The sequence below is a fragment of the Oryza brachyantha genome, chromosome 2 (assembly GCF_000231095.2).
Source record: "Oryza brachyantha chromosome 2, ObraRS2, whole genome shotgun sequence".
Lineage (NCBI taxonomy): Eukaryota > Viridiplantae > Streptophyta > Magnoliopsida > Poales > Poaceae > Oryza > Oryza brachyantha.
Window position 1 is genome coordinate 2659972 of NC_023164.2, and position 24499 is coordinate 2684470.

At 39.4% G+C, this 24499-nt stretch overlaps 3 protein-coding genes across 6 annotated transcripts; all 3 read right to left on the minus strand.

Annotated features, from left to right (window-relative positions):
- Positions 1-5099: 5099 nt before the first annotated feature.
- On the minus strand, positions 5100-9030 carry LOC102704484 (nuclear transcription factor Y subunit C-4). 2 transcript variants are annotated; one of them, XM_015834000.2, is made up of 2 exons: positions 8976-9030; positions 5100-6192 (listed from the first exon to the last, which is right to left on the minus strand). In XM_015834000.2, the coding sequence occupies exon 2, from the start codon at positions 6156-6158 to the stop codon at positions 5382-5384; it is 777 nt and encodes a 258-aa protein (XP_015689486.1). In that variant the 5' UTR covers positions 6159-6192; positions 8976-9030; the 3' UTR covers positions 5100-5381. The 2 variants fall into 2 exon arrangements, with proteins under 2 accessions (XP_015689486.1, XP_006646944.1); XM_006646881.3 differs by lacking the exon at positions 8976-9030 and adding an exon at positions 6683-7397.
- A 3571-nt stretch (positions 9031-12601) lies between these two features.
- LOC121053617 lies at positions 12602-13663 on the minus strand. The gene has a single exon (XM_040521276.1). It carries the CDS (start codon positions 13524-13526, stop codon positions 13185-13187), a length of 342 nt encoding a protein of 113 aa, XP_040377210.1. The 5' UTR covers positions 13527-13663; the 3' UTR covers positions 12602-13184.
- Positions 13664-15628: 1965 nt separating this feature from the next.
- On the minus strand, positions 15629-24036 carry LOC102704945. Of its 3 annotated transcripts, none has more exons than XM_015833449.2 (14): positions 23858-24036; positions 22554-22762; positions 21404-21454; positions 21160-21191; positions 20953-21069; positions 20718-20840; positions 19694-19752; positions 19195-19364; positions 18704-18757; positions 18103-18212; positions 17546-17659; positions 17325-17450; positions 17007-17071; positions 15629-16101 (listed from the first exon to the last, which is right to left on the minus strand). In XM_015833449.2, exons 2-13 carry the CDS (start codon positions 22728-22730, stop codon positions 17044-17046), a joined length of 1161 nt encoding a protein of 386 aa, XP_015688935.1. In that variant the 5' UTR covers positions 22731-22762; positions 23858-24036; the 3' UTR covers positions 15629-16101; positions 17007-17043. The 3 variants fall into 3 exon arrangements, with proteins under 3 accessions (XP_015688935.1, XP_006646945.1, XP_015688934.1); XM_006646882.3 differs by having other exon boundaries at positions 21160-21290; XM_015833448.2 differs by having other exon boundaries at positions 21160-21290; positions 22554-22767.
- Between the last annotated feature and the right edge of the window lie 463 nt (positions 24037-24499).

Consider the following 24499-nt stretch of genomic DNA (forward strand, 5'->3'; position numbering starts at 1 on the left):
GTGCCAACTGCCAATGTACTCAAGAAATATCATTAGCTTGTATAATTTCCAGGGGTGATTTTATTTTCTGGTATAATACTTGATGGTTATCATAAATGGAGTCTAACTAGTAGATCATCCACCATTAATCTCCAGACAATCAGCTTTTGTCAGCTAAGAACTCACCTATAATAAGCACATACTCTACTACTCTGAACACCTCTTCTGAACTGATCCATTTTTTTTCCATGAAGCTGTAGCTTGTTGATTATCACAAAGACAAGGTGTGAATTCATAGAACTATTGGACTGATGCCTGACTGATAGCTACAGCCTGACACTTGCAGCAGGACATGATTACATTACATCCACCATTGAGGAAAGGGGGAAACAGAAGGTGAGATTGGAGTCATAGTATTTCCTAACTCACACAAAGCAAGAAGTCAAGGATGACACATGTACAAACTAGTATGCGTTTGATATTTTGTTGTGCGCTTGCGTGAGGTGTGACGTAAGTATCTAGTAAGATCAGGTGACACGAGGTATTACTGTTTTCTATGTAAAATTTAGTATCTTCTAGTATTTAAGGTACTAAATTTTATATAGAAAACAATAGTACCTCCTGGTATCTTCTCAAGGATGATAAAATTGTTCATTTAGTAATATACAAATAAAAAATATGTTGTTTTCTAGTATGATAGAGAATATGGCATTTTCCAGTATTAATTATTGAATGACTGCATCTGGACTACAGAGGAGTACTAAATAAGTTGGCAGAATGCTAGATGCTTTAATTTTCTTAATGAAATGTTCATTATGTAGAAAGAAGATAGTACCATCCGAGGTAATGCTTTCGCCCTTCCTTCAAAAGAAAAGGATAGCACTAAATGAGTTTTTTTTTTAACTTATGAAGGGAATCTAAATTTGACCTGAAGAAAATAAATTTCTACGAAGAGCTTGCTAATACACTCATGAATTCGAGAGTTCAGTGAAACAAGCAAGAGAATAGAAGTTCATACATGGTGTTGTGCACAACTGCATACATCGATTGTTTCTTTTCCCCAGTTTCCAATAATGTTCAATGCATGAATTTGTAGACAGGCAGTTAAATTTCATAGAGAGAGAGAGAGAGAGGGGTTATCCAGTCCTGATGCTTTGCATATCGTGCCTCTGCTTGGTGACGGCCAAATTGGGAGGTAAGATTATATTCTTGTCAATCAGAAGGAACGATGACCGATAAAAGTTATTACATCCACTTTAAATTATTACTGATGAATCTAGCCACATGTATAAAACATATTTATTGATTTTAGATTGGACCAAAACACCTTATCATATGGAACGGTGGGAGTACCATGGATCCCAACATACTACGATGTGTTATTGCCCGTGAGTCACCCATAATCGAAAGGATGGTTAAAATATTTTTTTACTATTCGCCACTCTCTTCAATGACGCATTCTCGAAAGCTATATATCTTCTTAAACAGCTTTGATTGTCTGGCATCTGCGACCGTTGGATCGTTTCCATTTTATCATTCTTGGCTGCCACATAGGAGACATGGCATGTGACAAAATTATAAATATTTTAAAAGCTATTTATAATCCAAATTACATCGATCTAGTCCAATATGGTAATTATTTGAAAAATATAGGAAGCAGCTAGGAAAACATACCGATAGGCTAAGAGTAATCTAGTGATACATGACCCTCGGTACACTAACCGTTGGTTCACATTATCATTTTGCACTTTTACTTAGTTATATATAGCTTTGACCAATTTTCGTATAAGTCAAATGTAGTGTACACTATAGTTTCAATTCCAAGATAGTGTAGGGTGTAATCAATTAGCCTATTCCTTAAACCTTGACCCACAACTAAGACTAGCCACATCTCATATGCTCATATCTTCTATTCATTAATTACACATTTGTCCTAAATAGAATGATATGTCTGTAACCTTGCATGCATGGCTATAATTAGTGTGACTTTGTACTTTTGACTAGATGTTCCAAGAAGTATCAACAACCAAGATGCACTACAAACTACAAAATTTGGGATTAATACAAGAGATTGGTGTTACTCAAGAAGAGGTCACTACATGATACTTTCATGACCTTCACGATTTTGGTATCATAGTAATGTGGGTACTTGATCTAGTACCACATATATCGTATTGGTACGTAAGTATTAAATATAGTACTATATATTAGACATGGTATCTGTATATACTATACATGATACTTAGGTATCAGAGTGTCCCATGTATTATTTCTTAATCATATAGATCTCAAACTTAGTAACTTTAGAGCATCTCTGACATCTCTATTTTTAGCTCTCTATTTGTCTATTTGGCCAACTAGCCAAAAAAATTCATCTCTATATTTGCTACATACTCCAATAGCATTTCCATTTATAACTATCTAAATACTAATTGCTAGAAAATATGTGTAGGGCCCATGTGTGGGGCCCACGATTGGTAAGGCAATTTTGGCTAGCCAAATTTGGCCAGCAGGAGGGGCAGTTTGGCCAAGCCATCCGATTGGCAAGTCTATTGAAGCTCGAATTTTTTTAATCAAAATTGCCAAAATTTAACTTAGAAAGACATATAATAACTCTGTTGGAGATGCTCTTAGATATTAGATCTGAAACTTTGGTACTAACCTAGTTCACACAAAATTAGGCATGTGATGTAGGCCATGCAGAGCTGGTACATTGCACAGTTATGCGGGTAGGAGCATCACACGTGGGTATATAGTCCATCCAATATAACCATATGCTAGCATTATATTTTTTTAAAACGTCTAATAATTAGCGTCAAATACGCCATAATAAAATATGCTTTGTCAATATCTAACATTTAAACATATTTATTTTGAAGTTGCTTTAAAATAATGGATAAAATCCATCTGGGTTCGGCCAAAACCGACAAATGTACGTTTTGAAACATTGTGCTTCAAGCCTTCAACTTGGATTTGACAGTATTTTACCTTTTTATTTTTTCTTTATGGTGCACTCCATTTCTCACGATGCTTCATGCATGTATATCTAATGTTGCTTCATTGAGCGCTAGTTCCTTCTATATTTATATTTATTTTTAAAATGCCCCAGTGACCGGATTTCTGTTTCAGAACGTATAATTTGTAGTCAAGTTTTTGTTATTTTGCCAGATTTTTTACGTCTAAAATGCGTCAGTGACCTAAGACTGCGTTCTTTTGCCAGATCCGTGCATGCTTGTTCAACATCTAAGAATGTGTTCTTTTAAGAAAATCTTTCTAGAGTAGATTTTTAACTTTATAACGGTCGGTTCTATTGTTTATACTATTAAATGGAGTAGCTAACAAAAAATCAAATGATATTTTATTTTTCAAATATATATCAGCAACAAAAGAACGCAATCTTAGTCGTGTGATCTAACCATTTAGTAAAATCGATACGCTACCGAAGGAAAGAGGTTATTTTCCAGTATATATGTGCCCCCACTTACCTTGTAAACCAAACGCTTAAATATTGCCCCTATTAATCAACCATATCCAATCCATTATTCCTAGTTTAATTCGGTTTAGATTTGGCTATTGTGCATGCAGCTAGTAATTAATAATGGTATCAATTGTTGATTGTGCATATCCTGGTCAGTGGTTACCTATATATATTATTTTGATTGCACCATAAAGTCAAGCCTTTTATTATTCGCAACAATATTAACTTCTTTCCAAATTACTAAGAAATCGTATTATTGGTATGATTCGAAAAATAACACAAGGACAGCGCCTATAAAAGCTATATCAAATCGATCAGATTGCAATCACCTTCACATATACCCAAGCAATATTGCCATTGCAATTGCTCTCTTGCTTGCTAGCCGTCAAGACCTCTCAACAATATAAGCAAAGCAGCTAGCCATGGACAGGACGATGAAACTACTCTATGTGCTGCTGCTGGCTCTTCCCCTGGTGGCACACTATTCAGGTTTTTTTTAAAAAAAATCACTACTACTGTTTTGGCTCTCTTTATTTGTTGGAAAAAAGTATAGGAATTTTGGAGGATTTTATCTCTATATAATTGGCTTTTTTTTCAAAACAAAGAAATAGATGTTGTCAAATCCTATGTAAATTTTGAAGGAAATTTATTATGAGATCTGATCCCAAGAAAGTTTCCTCCCCTCAAATTTCTTTGTTTCTCATGCAGTACAGTTAAACAACTATTTCTATATTTTAAAATATTTTGTCCTTACATTCTTATTAGAATTATGTGTTTTACCCTTTTTCTATTTTCTTGATCCCGCATTTTAAATTAAAATAGCTCGTTGTCTATCATAGTCCATAGGTAGCAATACAACCGGCATAGGTTGTGTTTTATTCGATTTTTTTCATTGCTTTTTGTGCGTACGCTACCTAAACTGCTTAAGATTCAATCTGATCTGAATGCAGACATGTCGATGGCAGAAGGCGTAGTAGTAACCCCAAAGGATGGCATATGCAGGAGCATCACCGCACCAGGCCCATGTTCTCCGGAGTCTTGCATGGAAAACTGTCGCTCGCAGATTGGTCTAGGGGCCGTCGGCGAGTGCACTCCCGAGGGATGCCAATGCACCTTCTGTGTCCCTCCCCCAAGGAAACTGAACAATGTATACTGTCATGTGTGTCATTATCCCTTGATTAGTTCTTTGCTACCTTGACATGATCTATCACCATTAGTTGTTAATCTAGGTGGCTGAAACAGTGGTAATAATACAAAATAACTGTGTCGGTTATATTTATTATATATATATACATGGATGCTTTTGGTTCGAGGTTCAGACAGACATGAGGTGTTTTGTGTAGCAAGTTTATACAGGATATGCTTATCGATTCAGTGGTGCTTGCCCCCATTTTTCCTCCAGAATTTATTGACTGGGAGTTATCTGTCACACAGAGAGAAAGGATCCAAAAACAAAGAAAGCAAACCATCTGTTTCCCCATGCCTCAGCAGCAGCAGCAGCAGCAATCCTGGTGCTTTGCACATCAGCCTCTGCTTTGCTGACTGCCAAATCGGGAGGGCAGGATTCTTGTAAAGCAGGAGGCATGATGACTGATAAACGAGGCAAAAGACCTGATGCATGACATGAACCACCACCACACAATTCATACAAGGGTCCCCACATGCAAGCACCTTGAGTATTGGGATTAGAAACTGAAAGGTAAGGTACAGTTACTACATTAGTTGCAAATCACCTACCAAATCACAATCCTTTTTTTCTGCTGCTGCAAGGCAGAGCAGAAACTAACATTAGGAAAGCCTAAGACCTAATCAGATTACCTGTTTTAGCCAACAATCATGGGAATAGTTTAACAAAAGCATGAGTTTTAGAGGACCTAAGTACACAGGACAATGTATCAATGTCATAACTTCACTGTATCATCTTTTAGCTACTTTCTGGCAGGGACTGCTGCTGTTCTTCAGGGGGGTCTTCCTGTTGCTCTTGAGGCTGCTGCCACACATACGTCACCGGGTGACCCTGCTGACCACCGTACATCATTCCTGATCCAGGCCCCTGCTGCGCTGGCACGTAGTAATATGGATATGGGTCTGCTGCTGCCCCCATATTAGGTGGTAGGCCAACCCTAGGAAGCCCAAGTCCCTCTTCTTTCATTTCATCCCTGGGAACAATGTCCACCAAGAAGTCATAGATATCGGTCCTGGTGATGGCAGCTGCAATGTCATTCTTCTGTAAGGTCCGGCGCTTGTTCTCCTCAGTGTGCATCCATGACCTCAACGTCAGTTCTAATATAAATACCTCGCACGCCTTTGCAAAGACAACAGGGGCTTCAGCCGAGATCATTCGGACATCCTCATCAGCCTTCATTATCTTCTTTATCCTTGCGAGTGGCAAGCTGTGATTCTTGAAGTCAGTAGTCTGCTCAATCTCTTCCATTTGATTAGCCCAGAACTCCCGGAGTTGTTGCTGTTGCTGTTGCTGCAGTTGCTGATGAAATTGCTGGGCTTGTTGGTACACAAGCTGGTGCTGAGCACTGAGTTGAGCTGGATTAGTGGGAAATGGTGCTGATGGCTGTGAGCCAGGAGGAACAGCAGGAGCTCCAGGAACCATGGCTTGAGGTGGATATGCAGCAGCAGGAGGATATGCTTGTGACCCACCAGCGGCAACACCCATCACAGGCTGAGGCTGTGAGGATGGTTCCATGTCAGATCTTGTCTGTCCAAAGCCAAAGACCTTCCTGTTGTTGTGGGAAACAGTTGCAAGTATTGATCAGCTGATTTCTGTATAGATTAGTGTGAAAGATCATAATATGTTTTTAAATTTGTTATTTTTTCAAATATAATGCAGCTGAGTGAGAATGCCTTGATATAAGAACAGTACTCCATGTTTTTATTTACTCAATTGTATCTGAAATACAAACTTGCATGAAGGAAAAAAATGATTGAAGGAACAAAAGCAACTCAATTGCAACTTTTCTTGCATATAAATACAACCAATGAGTAACATGAGTGCTGCACTTCCATGTAGCTTGTTGCTGCATTTTTAAGCAAACTGAATTTCAATTAAAATTACGGATGCATGGCAACCAGAATAAGCGCAATTAAAAGGAAAAATGTTGTCAGAACTAAAACAGGAATGTACAATGTAATAGAAAAATGCAAGGTAAACAGAAACCAGAACCTTCCATTAAAACCATCCCTACAATATGTGATAGGACGGTAAATTACCTTTCATACTCTTACTATCCATAATGTGCAAGTGGGTAGTTGCATAAACAGTCAGGTCCTGCCATTATCGGTCAAACTGGTTACGGACAAAAGAATCTGTGGGCTGCTATTACAAACCAACATGGATAAGTATGCATCACACAGAGTTTGGAGCCTCTCATGCATGTACAGCATAAATCACATGTCTTTATGTAATCCAGTAGAAGCAGGGCCTAAAGATAACCCACAAAAGGTAGCTATACACACAGCTTCAGTTATGAGTCTCTCAAAATCAGTGTTCACCTAGACGCTAGTCGGTAGTCGGTCGGTGACCCACCGACTAGCGGCTAGGCAGTGGCTCCAATATGCCAAAAATAAAATTTTGCATACAACTCAGAATAATGGCTTTGTCCATAGGACACAGATCGGCTAGTTACAGCTGCACAGTTTTTAGCTCATTGAATAAACAAAACAATGGCTTGGATCACTGACATCTGTGATGAGAAAATAAAGAATAAATTGTATTTGTAGCTATCAAGGTTTTTTCCCCTATACTGTTGTATTGTTCAATCGCTCCAAGGACGTCCTGGATTTGGCGTGGTTACCCAGCTCCAGTTTTAGCAGTCATGGCAGGGCAGCTCATACCATGACAATGTGTTTCTCATACATTACAAACGCGATGTCTTATCTACTTACATGAACTGAATTAAGTCTACGACACACCCAGATGCCAAGTCATATAAATATTTTTTAAATTTTTTTTCCACATCAATCAGGAGTGGCATGTAAAAACAGGACTGCAACACTCGAGCAAGTAGAAAACATACACACTTAACTATCTAAATGTTAAAATGACCCAAAATGTCATTAGCTTTGTAACAGCTAATAAAAAAGCCATGTAATCTAAATTGTCGCCGGCGTCTTACTCTTTGTTTGGCATGCCATAAGTACCAAAATAAAGTGCTGTCCAAGTAAGCTTAAGGTGGAGTGCAACTGTCTTAATGGGGATTCCTTGAAGAATATGTTGATCGTGTAGTTCCAGGTGGTTCACGCATTTGCCATAAGCAAGCAAAGTTGGCAAGCAACGTGTCACCATGACGTTCAAATACAGAAACAGGCAAATTTAGATACCTACCAAAACTTGGGACTCATTAAATGCATGGGACCAATCACAACGCCTTCTTTGGGGAGGAAAAAAAGGACAGTGCCCTAACACATGAACAATGTGGATGATCATGTAATTACAATTCAGCACTAAGAGAAAATATGTCTCCAGGAGAAAACCATCGTATCACTTGGTGAAGAAACAATGCAACTGATGGTAAGAAATTAGGACTTAGGGGTAGCCTGTCTTTACAAAAATCTAGACAGCATGTCATGAGATCCTAACAGCATCAAGATGACACCAAAACAACTCCAGAAGTGGTATCAGAATAGTACTCTTGCATCTAGAAAAAGTTTGCCCTTGTAGCAGAACTAGGTTAAGCATGCATCAGCAATCCATCATAGTCATGGATTCCACACTCATGGTAATGGACTCCTACGACCACAAGTTGACCCACTGTTCTTCAAAGAAGATGCAAGGTCGGACCTAACATGGGGCAGCTCAAGCCCCAACCTTTTTTTGGAAAGACAAACTGCTATCGATACACCACCAAAGAAATCGAGAAGAAACTGAACGGATCAATCGGAGGAAGCCAGGGTGGCCATCCACACCGTGCTTCTTGCTAGTCACGTGGGCGAATCGGCGATGGACAGGGAGGTGGAAGGTGACATCTTTGTTCCTCGCCATTTTCTCACTTGTAAAGCTCCATTTCACCCGTCAGTACAAGAGCGAACATAGCCCAAAATCAAAGATGACATCAGCCCCCCCCCCCCCACCCTCCTGGCTTTGGCACCACCGGAGACGACGAACTCTCCGGCGAGCTCCTGAACTCCGCCGTGCAGCTGAGCTAGGGTTAGAATTCCGCGTGCGATTACCAAGAGATCACACTCCCACCACACACAACTAACTCAAAACTAACCAAGATGAAGCAATCGACACGAAGCTAAAACCTAATCGAACCTAAACCACGCAACAAGCGACGATCCTATGGAGTCCACCGAACGAAACAGAGGCTCCTCCCTCCCGCAACCGCTACGAGCTACGAGCCGAGAGAGAGAAAAATCCTCCGCCATAGCAACCTCACCACGCATGCAAGCAGCAATTCGAATGGGGATCGATCAACCCATCGAATTCTCCCAACAAAACATAAGGTAAAAAAAAATGTGGTGGGGGAAGAGGAAAGGTGGCGAGCGGCGGCTTTCGGCTTACCGAGGAACGGAACGGCCGGATCTCACACGCCGGCGGGGGGGGGGGCGGGGAGAAGGGCGACGGAGAGCGCTCCTCCGGCGCGGCGCGGCGGAGGGAGGCGCCTCCCCGCTCCGGCCACCGGGTGCGAGCGGGCGGCGGCGGAGGCGGAGAAAGGGAGGAGACGCGGTCGCGCTCGGAGCGACGAGGGGAGAAGAAGAGTCAGCGCGAGCTAGGGTGGTGGGCCTGGTGGGCCCGGGGATTTCCGTATGGGCCGTAGCGGAAAGCCCCGGTCGTTGCGTGGGCCCGTAATGGGCTGAGATTCATATGTGGATTTTATAATATACACCAGTACACCACACGGCACACGGTAGTACGTGTAGTATAAATTTTATAAGAATAAAATTATAACTAAAATATATAACTCTACGATAAATTTATGTGTCATATATCATATTAAAATATATAAATTAATAAATATCTTACCAAAATTTGAATAAAATATTTAATATACTTTAAAAAATACGTAGTAGTGCCCTTTACTTAAATATTGTATGACATAATGGAGAACCCATTATTACCGCGAGCGTGTAGTACAAAAATGTATTACTCGTCAATATGTCCTCAAAATGTAGTACACATTTCAAATAGACAATACTCCGAGTACAAAAAGCAACACACACAGTTGACGTAGTCAACATATAAGCCACCTCATTAATTAGAACTACGGTGTAGTACATGATAAAAAGCGAACGGAACAAAGCTGCTAAGATTTGGTACCGGTAACAATAAGTATTTGAAACTAGCATAAAACATTTATTTCTTAATGTACAGTTTATCTATTATTGTTTCCTAGATTACATGCAAAACACAAGCTGTTTAACCGAGCATAGAAAGTTTCATCCCTATGAAACGCATTTCATCTCTCTTCGTTAAAACATTGTCACATCATCAAAAATGTCTACATGACATCATATTTATTGTCCATAAAACTCTCATAATCGGTCTAATAGATTAGTCATTTATATGAACATCTACCTTTGGATTAGCATCATGTAATTCAGACTAAAAAAGAACATTATGAAAACCTTCGTCAAGCATGAGCACTCTCACGTTCTCGCTTCCGCTTAGGTGTATAAACCAAAATTTAAATTCTTTGATCTTAAATTTAGAATTAATTTTAAATTTTTTTATCGTAGTTTATTTTTAAGCATTAGCTTTTAGATCACTATGAACACATATGTTAAAAAATTTATTCATAAATTATTTTATATTTACAAATGATGTTTAGCTTTTTCCAAAAAAGACAGACAATCGTTCCAAAAATCACAGCACTGACATACTAAGGGCATCCACGATGTGATGTGTATATAAGGTAGGAAAGATAGGCAGGTTATATGCACAGCGAGAGTAGTAAGTAGCTAATATCATATAATATGTTTACTACTTAGTCATAAGGAATAAACAAATGATTTCTCTCATCTTTCTCTCTCAAGCTAGTGATGGTGGGGGTCGAGCTTACTACCCACTTTTGTTCTTTCACCATTGTGGCTACAGTAAAAACTAATACCTACTAACACAGGACTCGCCCTTATTAGTAAAATAGGTAGTAAATATTAGTGATGTGCTAACGCTCTCGAAATACCGACGGCAGACAATCAGATATGTACCCATTGTCTCTCTACCATCCCAACTCACACCAAAGTTGATGAAGATAAGAGTGCTAGGACTTGTTTGGAGAGCTTTAGATTCTGAGAAGCAACTGCTCATAAACTTAGCTTCTCCAGCTTCTAGATTCCTAGTTTATTTTTTAGAATCTGTAACTACAGATTCTCAAAAGCTATGAACTGTTTAAGACAGCTTCTGGCAGAAACAACTTTTGGAGAAGCTGCAGCGAAAAAAAGGTCTCCAAACATGCCACTGGTTTGCTACATCCAAGCTGAGGCAAACCAAAGCAGCTGGACGAATCGATTTGTGCTGTGCCTAGAGAATTGAGATCACTTTGGATATCCAACTCTCTTTTTTCTGTGATATAAAGTGCATGTACTAGTGGTGTCCTGTAAGGGACTAGTAAACAAACAATGACAAAACGGTGGAATATATGCCCGTATATATGTCTCTCCATTATTACCTTATCATTACCCAGTGTATTAGTACCAAACTCTGTATTACCTTGTTCCAAAATATAATTATTTTACATTTTAAAATACTACTTCCTCCATCCTATAATACAAAACATTATATTTCTTTTGATAACAAATTAAAGAAACACCAAAGGTACATGTCACGTTAAACAAAATAGCAGTCGGATGAACAAAGTATAAAGTAATATAGTTAATGGATAATAATAAATTAGTATAAAAGTTAATTGTTGAAGAATAAAACAGATATAGGAGAACAACGTTACGTTGGAACCAAGTACCTCAGAACAAAGTTTAAATATTTTATATTATGAGTCAACGAAAACGGTGCTAATAATAATAACAGAAATATTTATGTTTTAATATAGAATTTAAGTCTTAAAAATACATATATTTTACATCCTGTTAAGACGAGTGTAGATTTTATGTTGTGCAGTAATAGTAATATAGGCTGACATACGAAATATGTACTCTCTCGATAAAAAATCAATTCTTCGGTTTTTATGTTTAACGTTTGACCATTCATCTTATTTAAAATTTTTTTAAAAAATTTAAAAAAATTTAGTCACACACATATACTATTTATGATTTATCATCTAATAAAAATAAAAATATCAATTGAAAAAATTAAATAAGACTAAGAATTAAAAATTATAGATAAAAAATTAATTTATTTTGGGACGAAAGAAGTAGTCCTACTACATGCGTCAGCCACAGCTGCTCGACGGCAGCGACCGTAGGCAATTCCCGACGTCTCAAGACACGGGATGTGATCGATTTGAGTTGCTGACCCAGGCCGGCACACACACATAGGAGTACAGTTTCACGTCACATTCATGTGGGTGCTACCGTACGCTGGTGGCCAGTGCGTGGACCTACCTACCTCCTGAGCTCTCATCTCATTCCCATCAGTAGCAACAGTAGCTCACTCAGCTCAACTTGACTTCACTCAGATGAAGACCCTGTTTTTGTTTATAGGGATTTATTTTTTTCCTAGTCACATTAGATATTTAGACATTAATTTGAAGTATTAAATATAAACTAATAAAAAAACTAATTTCTCATAAATGAGAGCTAATCCAGACGAATTTTTTAAACCTAATTAATCCATAATTAGCAAATGTTTACTATATAAGCTAATCATGGATTAATTAGTCTCATTAAATTTGTCTCACGAATTAGTCCAAGATTATGGATGAGTTTTATTAATAGTATATGTTTAATACTATAAATTAGTGTCCAAATATCCGATGTGACATGGGGCTAAAAAGTTTAGCCCCATCTAAACAACCTCTTAGTTCTCAATTTTTTTTCCAAAAACATCACATTGAATTTTTGGACATTTAAATCGAGCATTAAATATAGATGAATCAAAAAATTAATTGCACAGTTATGAAAGAAATCTTTAGACGAATTTTTAAGCCTAACATAATTAGCCATAAGTGCTACAGTATCCAACATGTGCTAATGATAGATTAGTTAGGCTAAAAAAAAGTTCGTCTCGCGGTTTCGTTTCTAGCCAAAATCTGAAATTTGTTTTTTCATTCGTGTCCGAGAACCCCTTTTAATATTCGGTCAAACTTTTGATGTGATATTTTTGCCAAAAAATTTTGACAACTAAACACCACCGAAGATTGAGATCTACAGGTGGTGAAACTGTGAATTCGAGCAATAATTGTGCTACATGCATCGGTCGTCTATGCATTATTATTATTCCCTAGCTTCACATACATCCACGAATCATGCGTCGTTGTCGTCGTCGTCGTCGTCGTCAAGCTGATGATCCTGCGATCGATGCACTGCACCGGGCATGTTCGCTGCTGCATCCCACCCACACGCAACCAAGTGACCAGCCTCGATGAACATGCTCATCACCAGCTGAATCACTGGGCACAGTGCAGCACATTCTGGGGGATGAACGGAAGAAATTTACGATCTTTGATATCGCGGACTAACTTCTTGTGTGCGTGTTTATTTCCGCCATGTATTCACAATCTTTGCTTCCATTAATTCTCGATGCAGCTATGGGCCATGGCTTGGCTGGCTGGAGATGTCAAGAAGAAGAAGAAGCTGAAAAATCAAGAAGGCTGGTCTAATGGGTGGCCGTGGGTGGAGCGCTGCGGCCGGCGGCGAGGGCGCGGGCGGAGGAGGAGGGGAGGACGAAGCGGGAGGAGAAGGTGTAGCTGTAGTAGTAGAGCTGCGCGGCGGCGTCGGAGTCGTCCACCCCGCCGCCGCCGCCGCCGTGGTCGAAGTTGCGGGCGTAGCTGCGCGGGTCGTACTGGCACAGCCCGCGGAGCCGGCTCGACGGCGGCGGCGCCGCCTGCCGCCGGAGACGGCGCACCAGGCGCCCCAGCCCGCAGCCGCACCGCCTGGCCGCCACCACCGCCGACGCAGACGACGGCCGGTTCACGACGCCGCCCCGCCCTTCCGCCATCGCCGCCGCTTTCTTGGATTGGTGCGCTCCGCCGCCGGCCTGAGTGTGTGTGGCGGCGACTCGCAGTTCAAGGTTTATGAGTGAGTGAGGTGAGAGTGACAGCGTGTGTCCGTGTGGTGGTGGGCGACGGTGAGGTGTTTATTTATAGTGTCCAAGGTTTTAAGTCAAAATAAAATGTGTTTATGTGAGACTGACCATAGTTTAAAAAATAACTCTTTCAAACCATATAAGATGATTTGAAAGATAATTCTACTAGTTTGAACAACTACTCAGAGCTCTTTTGAAAAAAAAGGAGATTTTTCAAAACATAGATTTTTTTGGTAAACGGTATGTTTGTAAATAAAAAATATTTTATAAATAAAATTTTTATATACGTGTTTTTAGTGATCTAAAAGTCAAGACTGCAAAATAAACAAATATAAAAAAACTCTAAAATCTACTTTAAATCTAAATCTAGAGTTTAAACTCCCGTTCCTTCCTAATAATTCCCCGAACCAAAACACACCATCAGTCTGCAGGGGAAAGGACTCAAAAAGAGAGACGAAAAACAGTGGGCAGCGTGTTGTGGTACACCACACCACAAACACCAAAATACCACAAGCTGCGGATGCAGCCACGCCGGAGGCGACGCCAGTCGTCATGGGCCGCCTCGCTGCTTGTCGCCGCGCGACCGTGCCAGTGCCACCATACTCACCGTGCCCACCCACACACGCATCTCATCCAAATCTCACAACCATTTCTCTCTCTCTATCTGTCCTTTTTCTTTCCCTCGTAACCAAAACTGCACAAACCTTTTTCAACAGCTGATCTGACCGCTCTTGTCAAATTTTCAAGAACTGCAGCGTCGTCTTTGGAAAGAACGACTCTTCAAGTTCCAGGCAATGGCCATCGCAGGACATGCATAAACATCCACAGGACAGCAGACAGTGTGTGCATGCATGTGATCGAATGGGCAGGCAAAAGGTCCGTAGGACCCACGTTGCACACATTCTCCCTTAAACCAAAGATGCTGTCCACTCAGGAGCAAGAGCCCGCACAGTAGCATATGAGTCAGCTATAAATATATTTTAAAGAAATAAAAGAGAAGATCATAAATTTATAACCAGCTACAACATGAAATTTTACGACACATGACAGGTGATACTAGATATTAACAGTGTAATATATATTTTGTAGTTAACTATTATATAAATTAGCTATTAAATTGACTATAGATGATTTAGAATTTCTAGTTGGCTATACTATTAAACTTGCACTAAATACTAATCAGGAGCCGAGAATTCTGCGAATGGATTGGACTGATGATCTAGACGAGAAAGAGCACATTGCTTAAAGCGAACGGCTCATGCCATGATTCCTAACCAGTGAATAGAATTAGTAGTAGTACTGCAAAGGTTGTGAAAAGCTCAGGCACTTTAAGGTGTTAATCCATGCATCTTGCAAGCCAGCTGCCGACAAGGTTGCCCTGATGAGCTCGATTTGCTTTGGATCCTCAAGCAGCAGGTGGTTCATGCTACAGTACTGATTGCTTGTTGGTAAGATCGAGCTCACATGCTCGCACTGTTTTGGTTTCGGTGGTGATTTGAGGGTGGTTTCAACTGGTACAGATTGGTAGTAGTAATGGTTAAGACCCATAACCCCAGTGAGATAACTGAGGAAAGTGTCTACAAGTTGCAGTGTAGATGTACTAAAAGAATCCCTATGAGATCAGCAAGTTTGGAAGGAATTCTATTTTTCTAGCAAACTGGCAGGAATAATCAGATGGAGTCAAACATCGCAATTTGGCATGGGATCAGCAGATTTGTCGCGTGCGATTCAAGCTGCCACCATTTCTTGTTGCATGGATGTATATAAAAGACTGGATTCAGCTCTGGTGACTCTGCAAGACTGCAGTCCTAACATGATAGCATGGCTTTGTTCGGAACCTGTAATGTAACGTGATTTTTTACGTCTGTTTCAAAATCCTGACTGCTCTGGCCATGCACACTCTAGGCTAAAATCTTGCCAAGGCTGACAAATTTACTCCTAAAAGATGTCTTGGGGCATCCTTTTTCTAATAACAGGGCTCATCACAGGAATGATAACAAAATCAAAAAGGGGACCCCTATTTCATCTGAGATGTATTATGAGCCATAGGCAGTAGGCTGCAAAATTTACTCTCTCTATTTGCATAAAGAGCTAACAATCCTTGATGAAGGCTTTTTACTGAGACATTTCTTATGTAACTGAACCTTTTTCCGTCTAAAAAAGAACTGAACCAATTCCTTTTGGGATGTCTACATATCAAAAGTCGTTTTACAACATACCAATATGCAGAAAAAGAAGGGCCGTTAATACACTTAGAACAGAAAGGCAAAATAGATATGAACAGAAGCAGAGAAGGGCATAACTCTGTGAGCACCCAGTGGGGATCAAGGGATCAACCACAGCTGAAAACTGGAACACAAGCAGGGCACCGAATGACCAAATATATACGAATGGTTAGCCCTGTACCTCAACTCAGCAACGAGTCCAAGCAAGTCCATTGCTCGTTACTTCGTTACTGTTGAATCCTTTGGTGTGCGACTGTTGGAACCTGAAATTTGGCAGAACAGACGGTGGAACTTGGGATCAGCATTATCTAGAAACAAAAGGTACATTCCTTGTGTGTGTGTTTGTTTGTGAAAGAGAGAGCGCACGAGAAATCTGTGCGCCATAGACGGTGTTACTTGGAAGAAGAGAAACCAGGACAGACAAACCCAAAACCAGCAAAGAGGGCTTTCAAGCCAGCCCGGTGAAAAATAAAAACAGCAAAGAGGAGAAAAATTGGGGCATACAAACCAATGCCAGGACGACATCTACCCTTAAGCTTAACTGCAAGTAATTTAAAAAAACAAAAAAAAAGATATAGTAGATGGACAAAGGTAATGCCATATCATCTCATACCCATAAGTGAATTCTTGCAAGAGTTTATGCATCAGTGTCAAAACTCACATCAAACAGCATTCTCTGGCATATGATGAAGAGTTTATGCATCAATGTCAAAACTCACATCCAAATCACCATCCAAGATTCCAAGGTACTACCGAGTAGATTGGCTGGTATGACATAAACAAGAGCTACTGTATGTCTATCAGTTTATCCAGCTTTGATAGCAATGGAATAGGTCAATCTGTCGGCTAGAATTGCCTATTTGTTGTGCTACTGCCTAACAAGCAACTTATCATCTAAAATAATAATAATCTGTACGCACTAGTCTACATGAACTGTTAAAATGAATATTATGCTAGTTAGAGACTAGACACATTAGTACATTATAAAACCATACATTGTGGGATCAAGGGAAGCTGAGACAACCATATCAGCAAAATAACATTTTCATACTAGTCCTTCCTACGCTCGCAAGTATTTGAATGAGATAAAACAATTAGAAACATGTGCATCTGGTAAATTTAAGGTAGCAAAATGGGATGAAAATTGTGCTTGGAATCAAAAAGATACCTTCAGCAACAAATGCTCAACGGCACATCAGATGACTTTACAAAATACAACAGCCAGTGTGCTCCCTGAAAAGGTGCAAACAGTCAGTACTTTTAGTATAGCTATTTCATAAGATAAATAGACACAAACAGAACTGCATTTTGATGCATAAACTTGCATGTACATTTTTTCTCCATTTATAAACATTTGTAACATGTTAAAATTGCAAGGGAAGTTTGAACATTTGATACAATGCTATTAATTTGTTAATGGGCTACTCAGAGTCTCAGACACTCATTCTCTCTCTTTTTTTTAAGTTAAACAGCAAGAGAATCATACTTCTTTGGATCTTGGTAGAGTTTTAAGGCCTCCAGGAATTTGTTCCAAAATGGGCCAGTCTCCTGAAGGCTAACGTTTTCTGGTCCCCCAAGGTATGCTTGAACAATGAACTCATGACTCCTTTCCCTGAAAGGTAGAAAATAGAGCATGACAGTTTTTTTTTATCTCGTTAGTATATTTATTTATGCATACAGTGAAACATGTATGTAATATGGACCAACCTTCCTTCATATTGTGACAACCATCCCAAGTAAGCTGCGCCAAAGTACATTGATGCAAAAGGATTGTATAGATCATCCACAGAGCTGACAGTATACGCCCTATGGCCACAATCTCTGCAGGTAAAAGCAAGTGAAGATAACTTCATGAAAACTATAATATTATAATCAATCCAGATTAACTGTAATATTATAATATTATAATGTATCTTTTGATAGCCTAAGCAACTAACTTTCCTATGCCTTTTTGCTTTCCAAATTAATCTTCTAGAATATGATTGCCTGACATCTGAAGTAACACAAAGTAGTACATCAAAAGATATTATCATAATTTAAATCACCATATACTGATATGGATATGTGTGAAAAGGTATAGACCAAAACTATAGTTCAGCTATCCCCATCAAGCAACTAGGTTAAGCAAAAGGCATAATTAGTAAAAAGGTAAAAGGAACCAGTAAGGTCCTACTAGGTTAAGCAACTAGCGCACAGTAACCGTTCTTAGACAAAAAAAACACAGCTTTGTGGCTAATTAACACAACTTTAAACATCACACTTGCCTGTAAAGCCATGCAGCTGTAGGGTAGTCTATCCCCATCAAGCCGGTACGAGAACGAACACCATGGACAAAGCGCATACTGCACACCTCTGCAAGAGCAGCTAGGGCTTCCTGGAACATACAAATGAGTAAAGATTTCAATAAATATTTTGAATGTCTGAACTAAGTCTTCTTGGGACTCTAAAATAAGTAAAATACTGTTATTGTAACAGACACAACAATAGGTAAATACCATCTTTATTCTCCATTTTGCCCAGGACATAATTTGTGGACATTTGTGAAAAACAAAGAAAATGCTTTGGCGATAAAATATACAACAATCCATCAACTAATGAAATGAGAATTGACAACCAAAATATGATGAGTATCAGCACAGTATGTGAGTATTAAACGCATCCCTTCCAAAAGCAATACCATGCAACAAAACAAACAGGTCAATAATTTTTCCTTTTTGCAGGATGCCTAGACGTTGGCCTCATCACAAATTTAAAATAAGAGAAGGGCCAGTTTATGAGTGATACAGAAAGAAATATAAAATGGATAATTAGCAATATCATTATACAGATCCTGACTGTACACTGATTTATCAACAAAAGACTTACCGGTGTTACTCCTTTTGTGCTCAAGTGACGTGATATGGTTATTTCAGCAACAGTCTGTGACCAAATTTACAACCAAGTCTGAGATCGATGGAAATTAAGTATTGGTTGATAAAATAACATTTGCATAAAAACTTGCAAGACATTTTACTAGTGAGATGATTTAGGGTGATTGTGTCAAACAAGGGATGTCTCTGGGATTGCTACAAAAAGAAGGAATAGCTATGGCACTTAAGTATAAAGAGTGCTGCTCTGAAGTCTGAACAATATTTTTCCATGTGATTTGTACTGCATATTTGCATGATAGGAAATTATAGCAGTGCAAATCACAAATATAGTGCAATATAAGATATATTAACTCATATAGTTATTTTATTAGATTCCATCCACATGAGCTGTTCCTCGATGAAATCAAGTATGCAACATTAACAGGACAAGAATGCTACTAAGGTGTTGCAAATGCAAACTACAAAAATTTAAGAATCAGCCCTTACCTTCACCTCAACTCGAGAAAGATAAGGCCTCTTCTTGACATCATGGGAAAACCTCACATTTCCACGCCTCTCACCAGATTTTGTCCATTCCTTAATCACATCAGGCTGACTCCACATTGCATCCATATCTACCTCTGATACCTTGGAATCCCAACAGATCAACTGTCCTTCTGACTCAAATGTGATAAGAATATGTCAGCTTGGATGTTGCGAGAAACCTAGAGGATTTCAGTTCTCTGGAACCAAAACAAAGAACTGACATCCAAAATTCATAGCCTATTTTATACTCCTTCTGTTCCAAAAGAAAGGAATAAACGAATTTATGCACGCTTTTCAGAATGTATCTGGGCTCAAATGGGATGCCTAGATACATTTTGGAAAATGTGCACAAATGTTTATATTTTGGAACAGAGAATATTTGCTAACATCTGAACAAACCACCAACCTTGAATAGCAGAAAATTATTTTTTTCAAAAAAAGTAACAAAGCAAAGTTTAACCTGTGCTCGAGGAATTGGCTAGGAGATCAGGAGTCAACTCATTAAAACTTTCTGGTTGTCTGCAGACAATAGTGAGAAACAGTTTGTCAGCAGGCTCAATACTGGATCTTAAGGTAAAAATAAAAGAATAGCTCCTCAACAAACATAACTTTTGGGTTTTAATACACTGAATAGTTTCTATGCTTCTAACCATAACTGAGAATTAAGAAGAGCTTGAATTCTTAATATATTTTAGAGGTCAAGCAAACGATGCAGCAATCAAGAAACAATCATGAGTTTCTCAATATCTTATTTCATTAACTTGATATTTTGACGGATCAGGTGAACATGACCTGTCAACAATAAAGAAAGTCACTAACATAGTGTTTTCCAGCATATGTTTAAGCTTCCACCGCAGAAGGACAACTCAGCCAGCTCAAGGGCCAGCTTCAGGGCTAGAAACTTTGAGTTGAAACTACTGTTGTTTGAATTACATGGCATGTTAAAAAAGTAAATTTTAGACTTTTTTTTATGTCAATTCCCAGTCGTTTTGAGGAGTTCAAATCAATTTGGTCCGACTTGAAGGTTTACCAGGCTTGCAAATAACCTCAATATCTCTTCTACTTTAAAAGAGCAGTCATTCGTCCTCCCTCCCCCTCGAGCGTAGCACACTCCCACTCCGAGAAAACAAAAATTAAAAAAAAGAAAATCCAACTGCACACTCCCACCTCAAGAAAAATGAAAATAAAAAAATGCTCGCTCCCCACTCAGAAGAAAATCAGGCCAAATAAATAACTTATGTTTTCCATCCAATCTTTATATTCGGACCATCCTTTATGGGCCCATAAAACAATCAAGAGCATATTATAACTCAATGTCCCATTGCAAAGCACTGTTAAATAACTAATACCTCTAAATTGGACCTTAGAGGATCATAACTCATAAGTGCTAAGGGAATTGAATCTGTTTAAGGGTCCAAGGCACACTTTGCACAGGATAAGAAAGTTCTATGCTGAATATGGAAACAAGTTATTAAGAATAAAACCTCATAGACAGCAAGGCATCTTTCACATAAAGATAGCGTTGAAAAATGGGAGAAGATGATTTGTGGGTAGCCTTCTTTTTGCCTCCCTTATAAGCTCTAACAACAAATTCTTCAGTTCTTTCTCTGTAGTGATTTTGGCAAGTAATTGTGTTTAGCAGAAGAAAGATAAAATATATCAAAGGAAATTAATGTCAACAGTCAGAGTCAGACGTAATCGCACAACCAAATTGCATACTTTTCGTCACATGAGAACAGCCATTTTGCATAAGCAGCACCAAAGTAGACATTCACAAAAGGCCAATAGAGCAAATTAACATCTTCTTCAATGTCATAATACTTGTAGCCCAATTCCCTTGTAAAAGGTAAAGAAAACAAATGTTTAGTATGAAAACATAGAAGGAGAAACAGTTACTAAATTTGAGTTATCATGGTTCCATCGTACCTGCCAAGCCATTGAGCAACTTCTGTTGTCACCTGCATCATGCCAAGTTTGGTCTCCTTAGTCTTTCGGTCATAAGTATCTACAAAGAGTCTTCTTCCACTTGCAATTTCTGCAAGGGCACCTATCATATACTGCATGAGTGATGAAAGTATAAAAACCATATTTATTGTACTTCAGAAATGCCTTAGACTATTCCAGTTACAAGTGCAAATATCAGTATGTCATAAAGAAAAAGAAGCAATACCGGGTCTAATTGTGACTTGAAATGCCTATGAACAGTAATTACAGCCACCGCCTGCAAGGATCAACGAATTTAGTTTAAAACGAAAACCAAAATGTGCAGATAACAAATGTGTTTTGAAAAAAGAACATAAATGATAACACCATATTACTAGGAATGTTTAGCCATATATGTATAGTTTATATTGTATCTTTTGTATTCCCCTCTAATTGAGGATCCTATACACTGTCTATACTATATTAATACATGGACAGCCCCCCCTCCCCCCCCCCCCCCCCAAAAAAAAAATGGTGTGAGGTGATTCCAACTGTAGTTTTCATAGCTATCAGATTCCAACTGTAGTTTTCATAGCTAAGAAAACTTACCAGCATAGTGGTAACAAATTTGTGGATAGTAATTTAGTCACTTAGATAAATATAGCAAAAGAACCATTATTTTAGACATTAAACTCATAGCACTGAATAGATTTTTATCTTGTTTAAAGAGTAAAGTGCACAATCGGTACCTAAACTTGCTCGCCTGTGTCATCTAGATCCATATACTCTCAAAATATGCATCTAGATTTTAGAACTTGCTAAAGTGTGCCATCTAGATCTCAAACTGCCACAGCCTCTTCCGGGTTCTACATGGTGCTGACGTAGCATACCATATGGATGCTGATGTGGCATCATCTTTAATAGAGTCAGTCATTGCAGAGTTAAAGATGATGCCACACTATCGTCCATGTGGCATGCCACGTTAGTGTCACGTAGGATTTTAAAGGGGTTGTGGCAGTTGAGGATCTAAATGTCATACTTTAACAAGTTCTAGGACCAGATGTGCATTTTGGGAGTATGACGACCTAAATGACACAGGCAAACAAGTTTAGAGACCAGCTAAACACTTTATTCTTGTTTAAACTTTAGTAAACCAATTTGGTGATCTGGCCACTACTACAACCTGCATTGAATGCCACTACAGGATAGGGTACAAGGAAATTCTTGTTCAAAACTAACAACCAAGTAACATATAGACTGCCAAAAGATAGACAGGACAAGTACAAAAGTACAGCTTGCAAAATATAAATATATTGGTTTACACGAAATTTGGTTTGATCGTCACTAATGCAGATTATGCAGATGTCATGATATACTGAATACAGATGATCACTCACCATCATTTCAGTTTGAGTGAGATATGCCTCACCATCAGGATCCCGTGACAGGTGAACCTTCTGTCCCTGCCCCTCCCCAGCATCAAGCCACTCTTTACTTACTTGAGGATCGGCCCACATTAATTGCATATCCTCGGGATCCAAACAATCGTCCCAATATTTGAAGCTTACAGCCATTTTTGTACTAATCGGCAATTGTATCTGTCAATCTACACTGGAAGCAACAGATGAATGAAGATTAGATGCCATAGGGTACCTTTCTTGAAGCAAACGGAAATCAAAAGCACCAATCTGCATTTCGTTCTGGGATGACATAGAGGATGAATTAATTTTGAAGCTATCAAATACTTAGGAATGGAAACTTTGCCAAAATGAAATAGACGTGATCAACGACAAGAATATGCTGTGATTGCATCATAATAGATGCAAACAACATCCACTTCTCTATAAAGCAGAGTATGAGATCACTTAGAGCTCATAACATGGACTAAGCACTGAAAATGGACAGAAATAATGCATCAAAAACCATTACAGGATACTTTTAACTTGCATGCTGAACTCGTCACACAAAAAGGAAGTACGGAGTTCATCATCAGACCACAGCACAAGCTGACCAATCAGAGAAGAGTGGCACACACACAACTCGGACAACTCATCCTAACAGCGGAATCAACTCGAGAGCACCAAATACACCACTCCCAATTTTCGAAGCATGTTACGGAGAGTTCCATTCAACATGACAATCTAATCCCTGGGCCTTCCCGGCAAACATGACAATCTAATTAACAAAATTAGACCACATTTGGCCAATGCCTTCCACCGCAATGCACCTCAAATCATACGGATTGATAATCCACAGCACATATTTACCCCATACCAAAATCGTGAAATGAACCAACAAGGCAGGGAACAATCTGCATGATGAAACAACAACAACCACACACACAAAACACAGCGCAATCAATCCGAGAGCCACACAAAGTGAATGGTCACCCCCACCCCCCACCCAACAGCCGCAGAATCGTCGCGTGATGGAACCCAGACGCTCACACCACCACACGCCATAGCGTCCGGCGCACGCCTCCAGGTACGCTCGGCGAGACCACCAGCAGCAGCAACCGCATTGGCCAAACCACCCCACCCCACCCCACACATCACCAGAACCACGAGACGCGACGAACGCCGGCGAGCTCCACCTCTCGATCCAACCCGCCCAAGCTCCGTCCGCAGCATGCTCCGAATAAAACCAACCAACCAAAAAACAAAAACAAAAAAAAAACGAGACGGGGGCAGCGGGAGCTCACCGGCGCGCAGGATTGGGGGATTAGGACTGGATTTCGCCGGCGCGATCGATTCGGCGGGGGATTTGGGGTGGGAATGGTGCGGGTTGGTGGTGGAACTGGAATGGGGAATTGCGGGGAAGAGAGAGAGAGAGAGAGAGAGAGAGTGCGAGGCGCGTATGGCGTTTTTTTGGTTGGTACGGATGGAGTGGGAGCGAGGGTGGCAGGGCCGTAGGCGCGACGGTTTAAATGTTGGGGGGAGGGACACGTGTCAGGTGGTTAGGGCGCACTAGCGACGGTCGATGACTCGATGGGTGGATGGATGGATTGTTTCTTTCATCCAACGATTACTCAAAAGTGATTCGCCTCGTCGTTTGTACAGGCCTCATCCAAAATTTTGAAGTTGGATTATACCTTTTTTTTGCCATAATTTTAATTGTTAATACTATATATATATAAATATAAAATTTATCTGTAAATTATTTTCTGTCGCTGATATAATGTTGCTCTTATTATAATTGGAATGGGATTATTATGACACTTAGGCCGTGTTTATTCGGTGAGTTATGTAAGCCAGATTCTCTTTTTCCACGTCCATACTTACTAAACTGCTAAATAATAAGTTTTTTTAAAAAAATATATTGGAAAGTTGCATTAAAAATTATA

Bases quoted from the DNA above. Each gene is read 5' to 3' on its own strand.
- LOC102704945 (XM_006646882.3), bottom strand. From the start codon at position 22,730: ATGGCTGTAAGCTTCAAATATTGGGACGATTGTTTGGATCCCGAGGAT. The intron at 20,841-20,952 runs GTATGCAATTTG...AAATCACTACAG, and splicing joins CTGTTCTCATGTGACGAAAA to AGAAAGAACTGAAGAATTTG. The intron at 19,365-19,693 runs GTTAAACTTTGC...CATTTGAGTCAG, and splicing joins AGCCAATTCCTCGAGCACAG to AAGGACAGTTGATCTGTTGG.
- LOC121053617 (XM_040521276.1), bottom strand. From the start codon at position 13,526: ATGGCGGAAGGGCGGGGCGGCGTCGTGAACCGGCCGTCGTCTGCGTCG.
- LOC102704484 (XM_015834000.2), bottom strand. From the start codon at position 6,158: ATGGAACCATCCTCACAGCCTCAGCCTGTGATGGGTGTTGCCGCTGGT.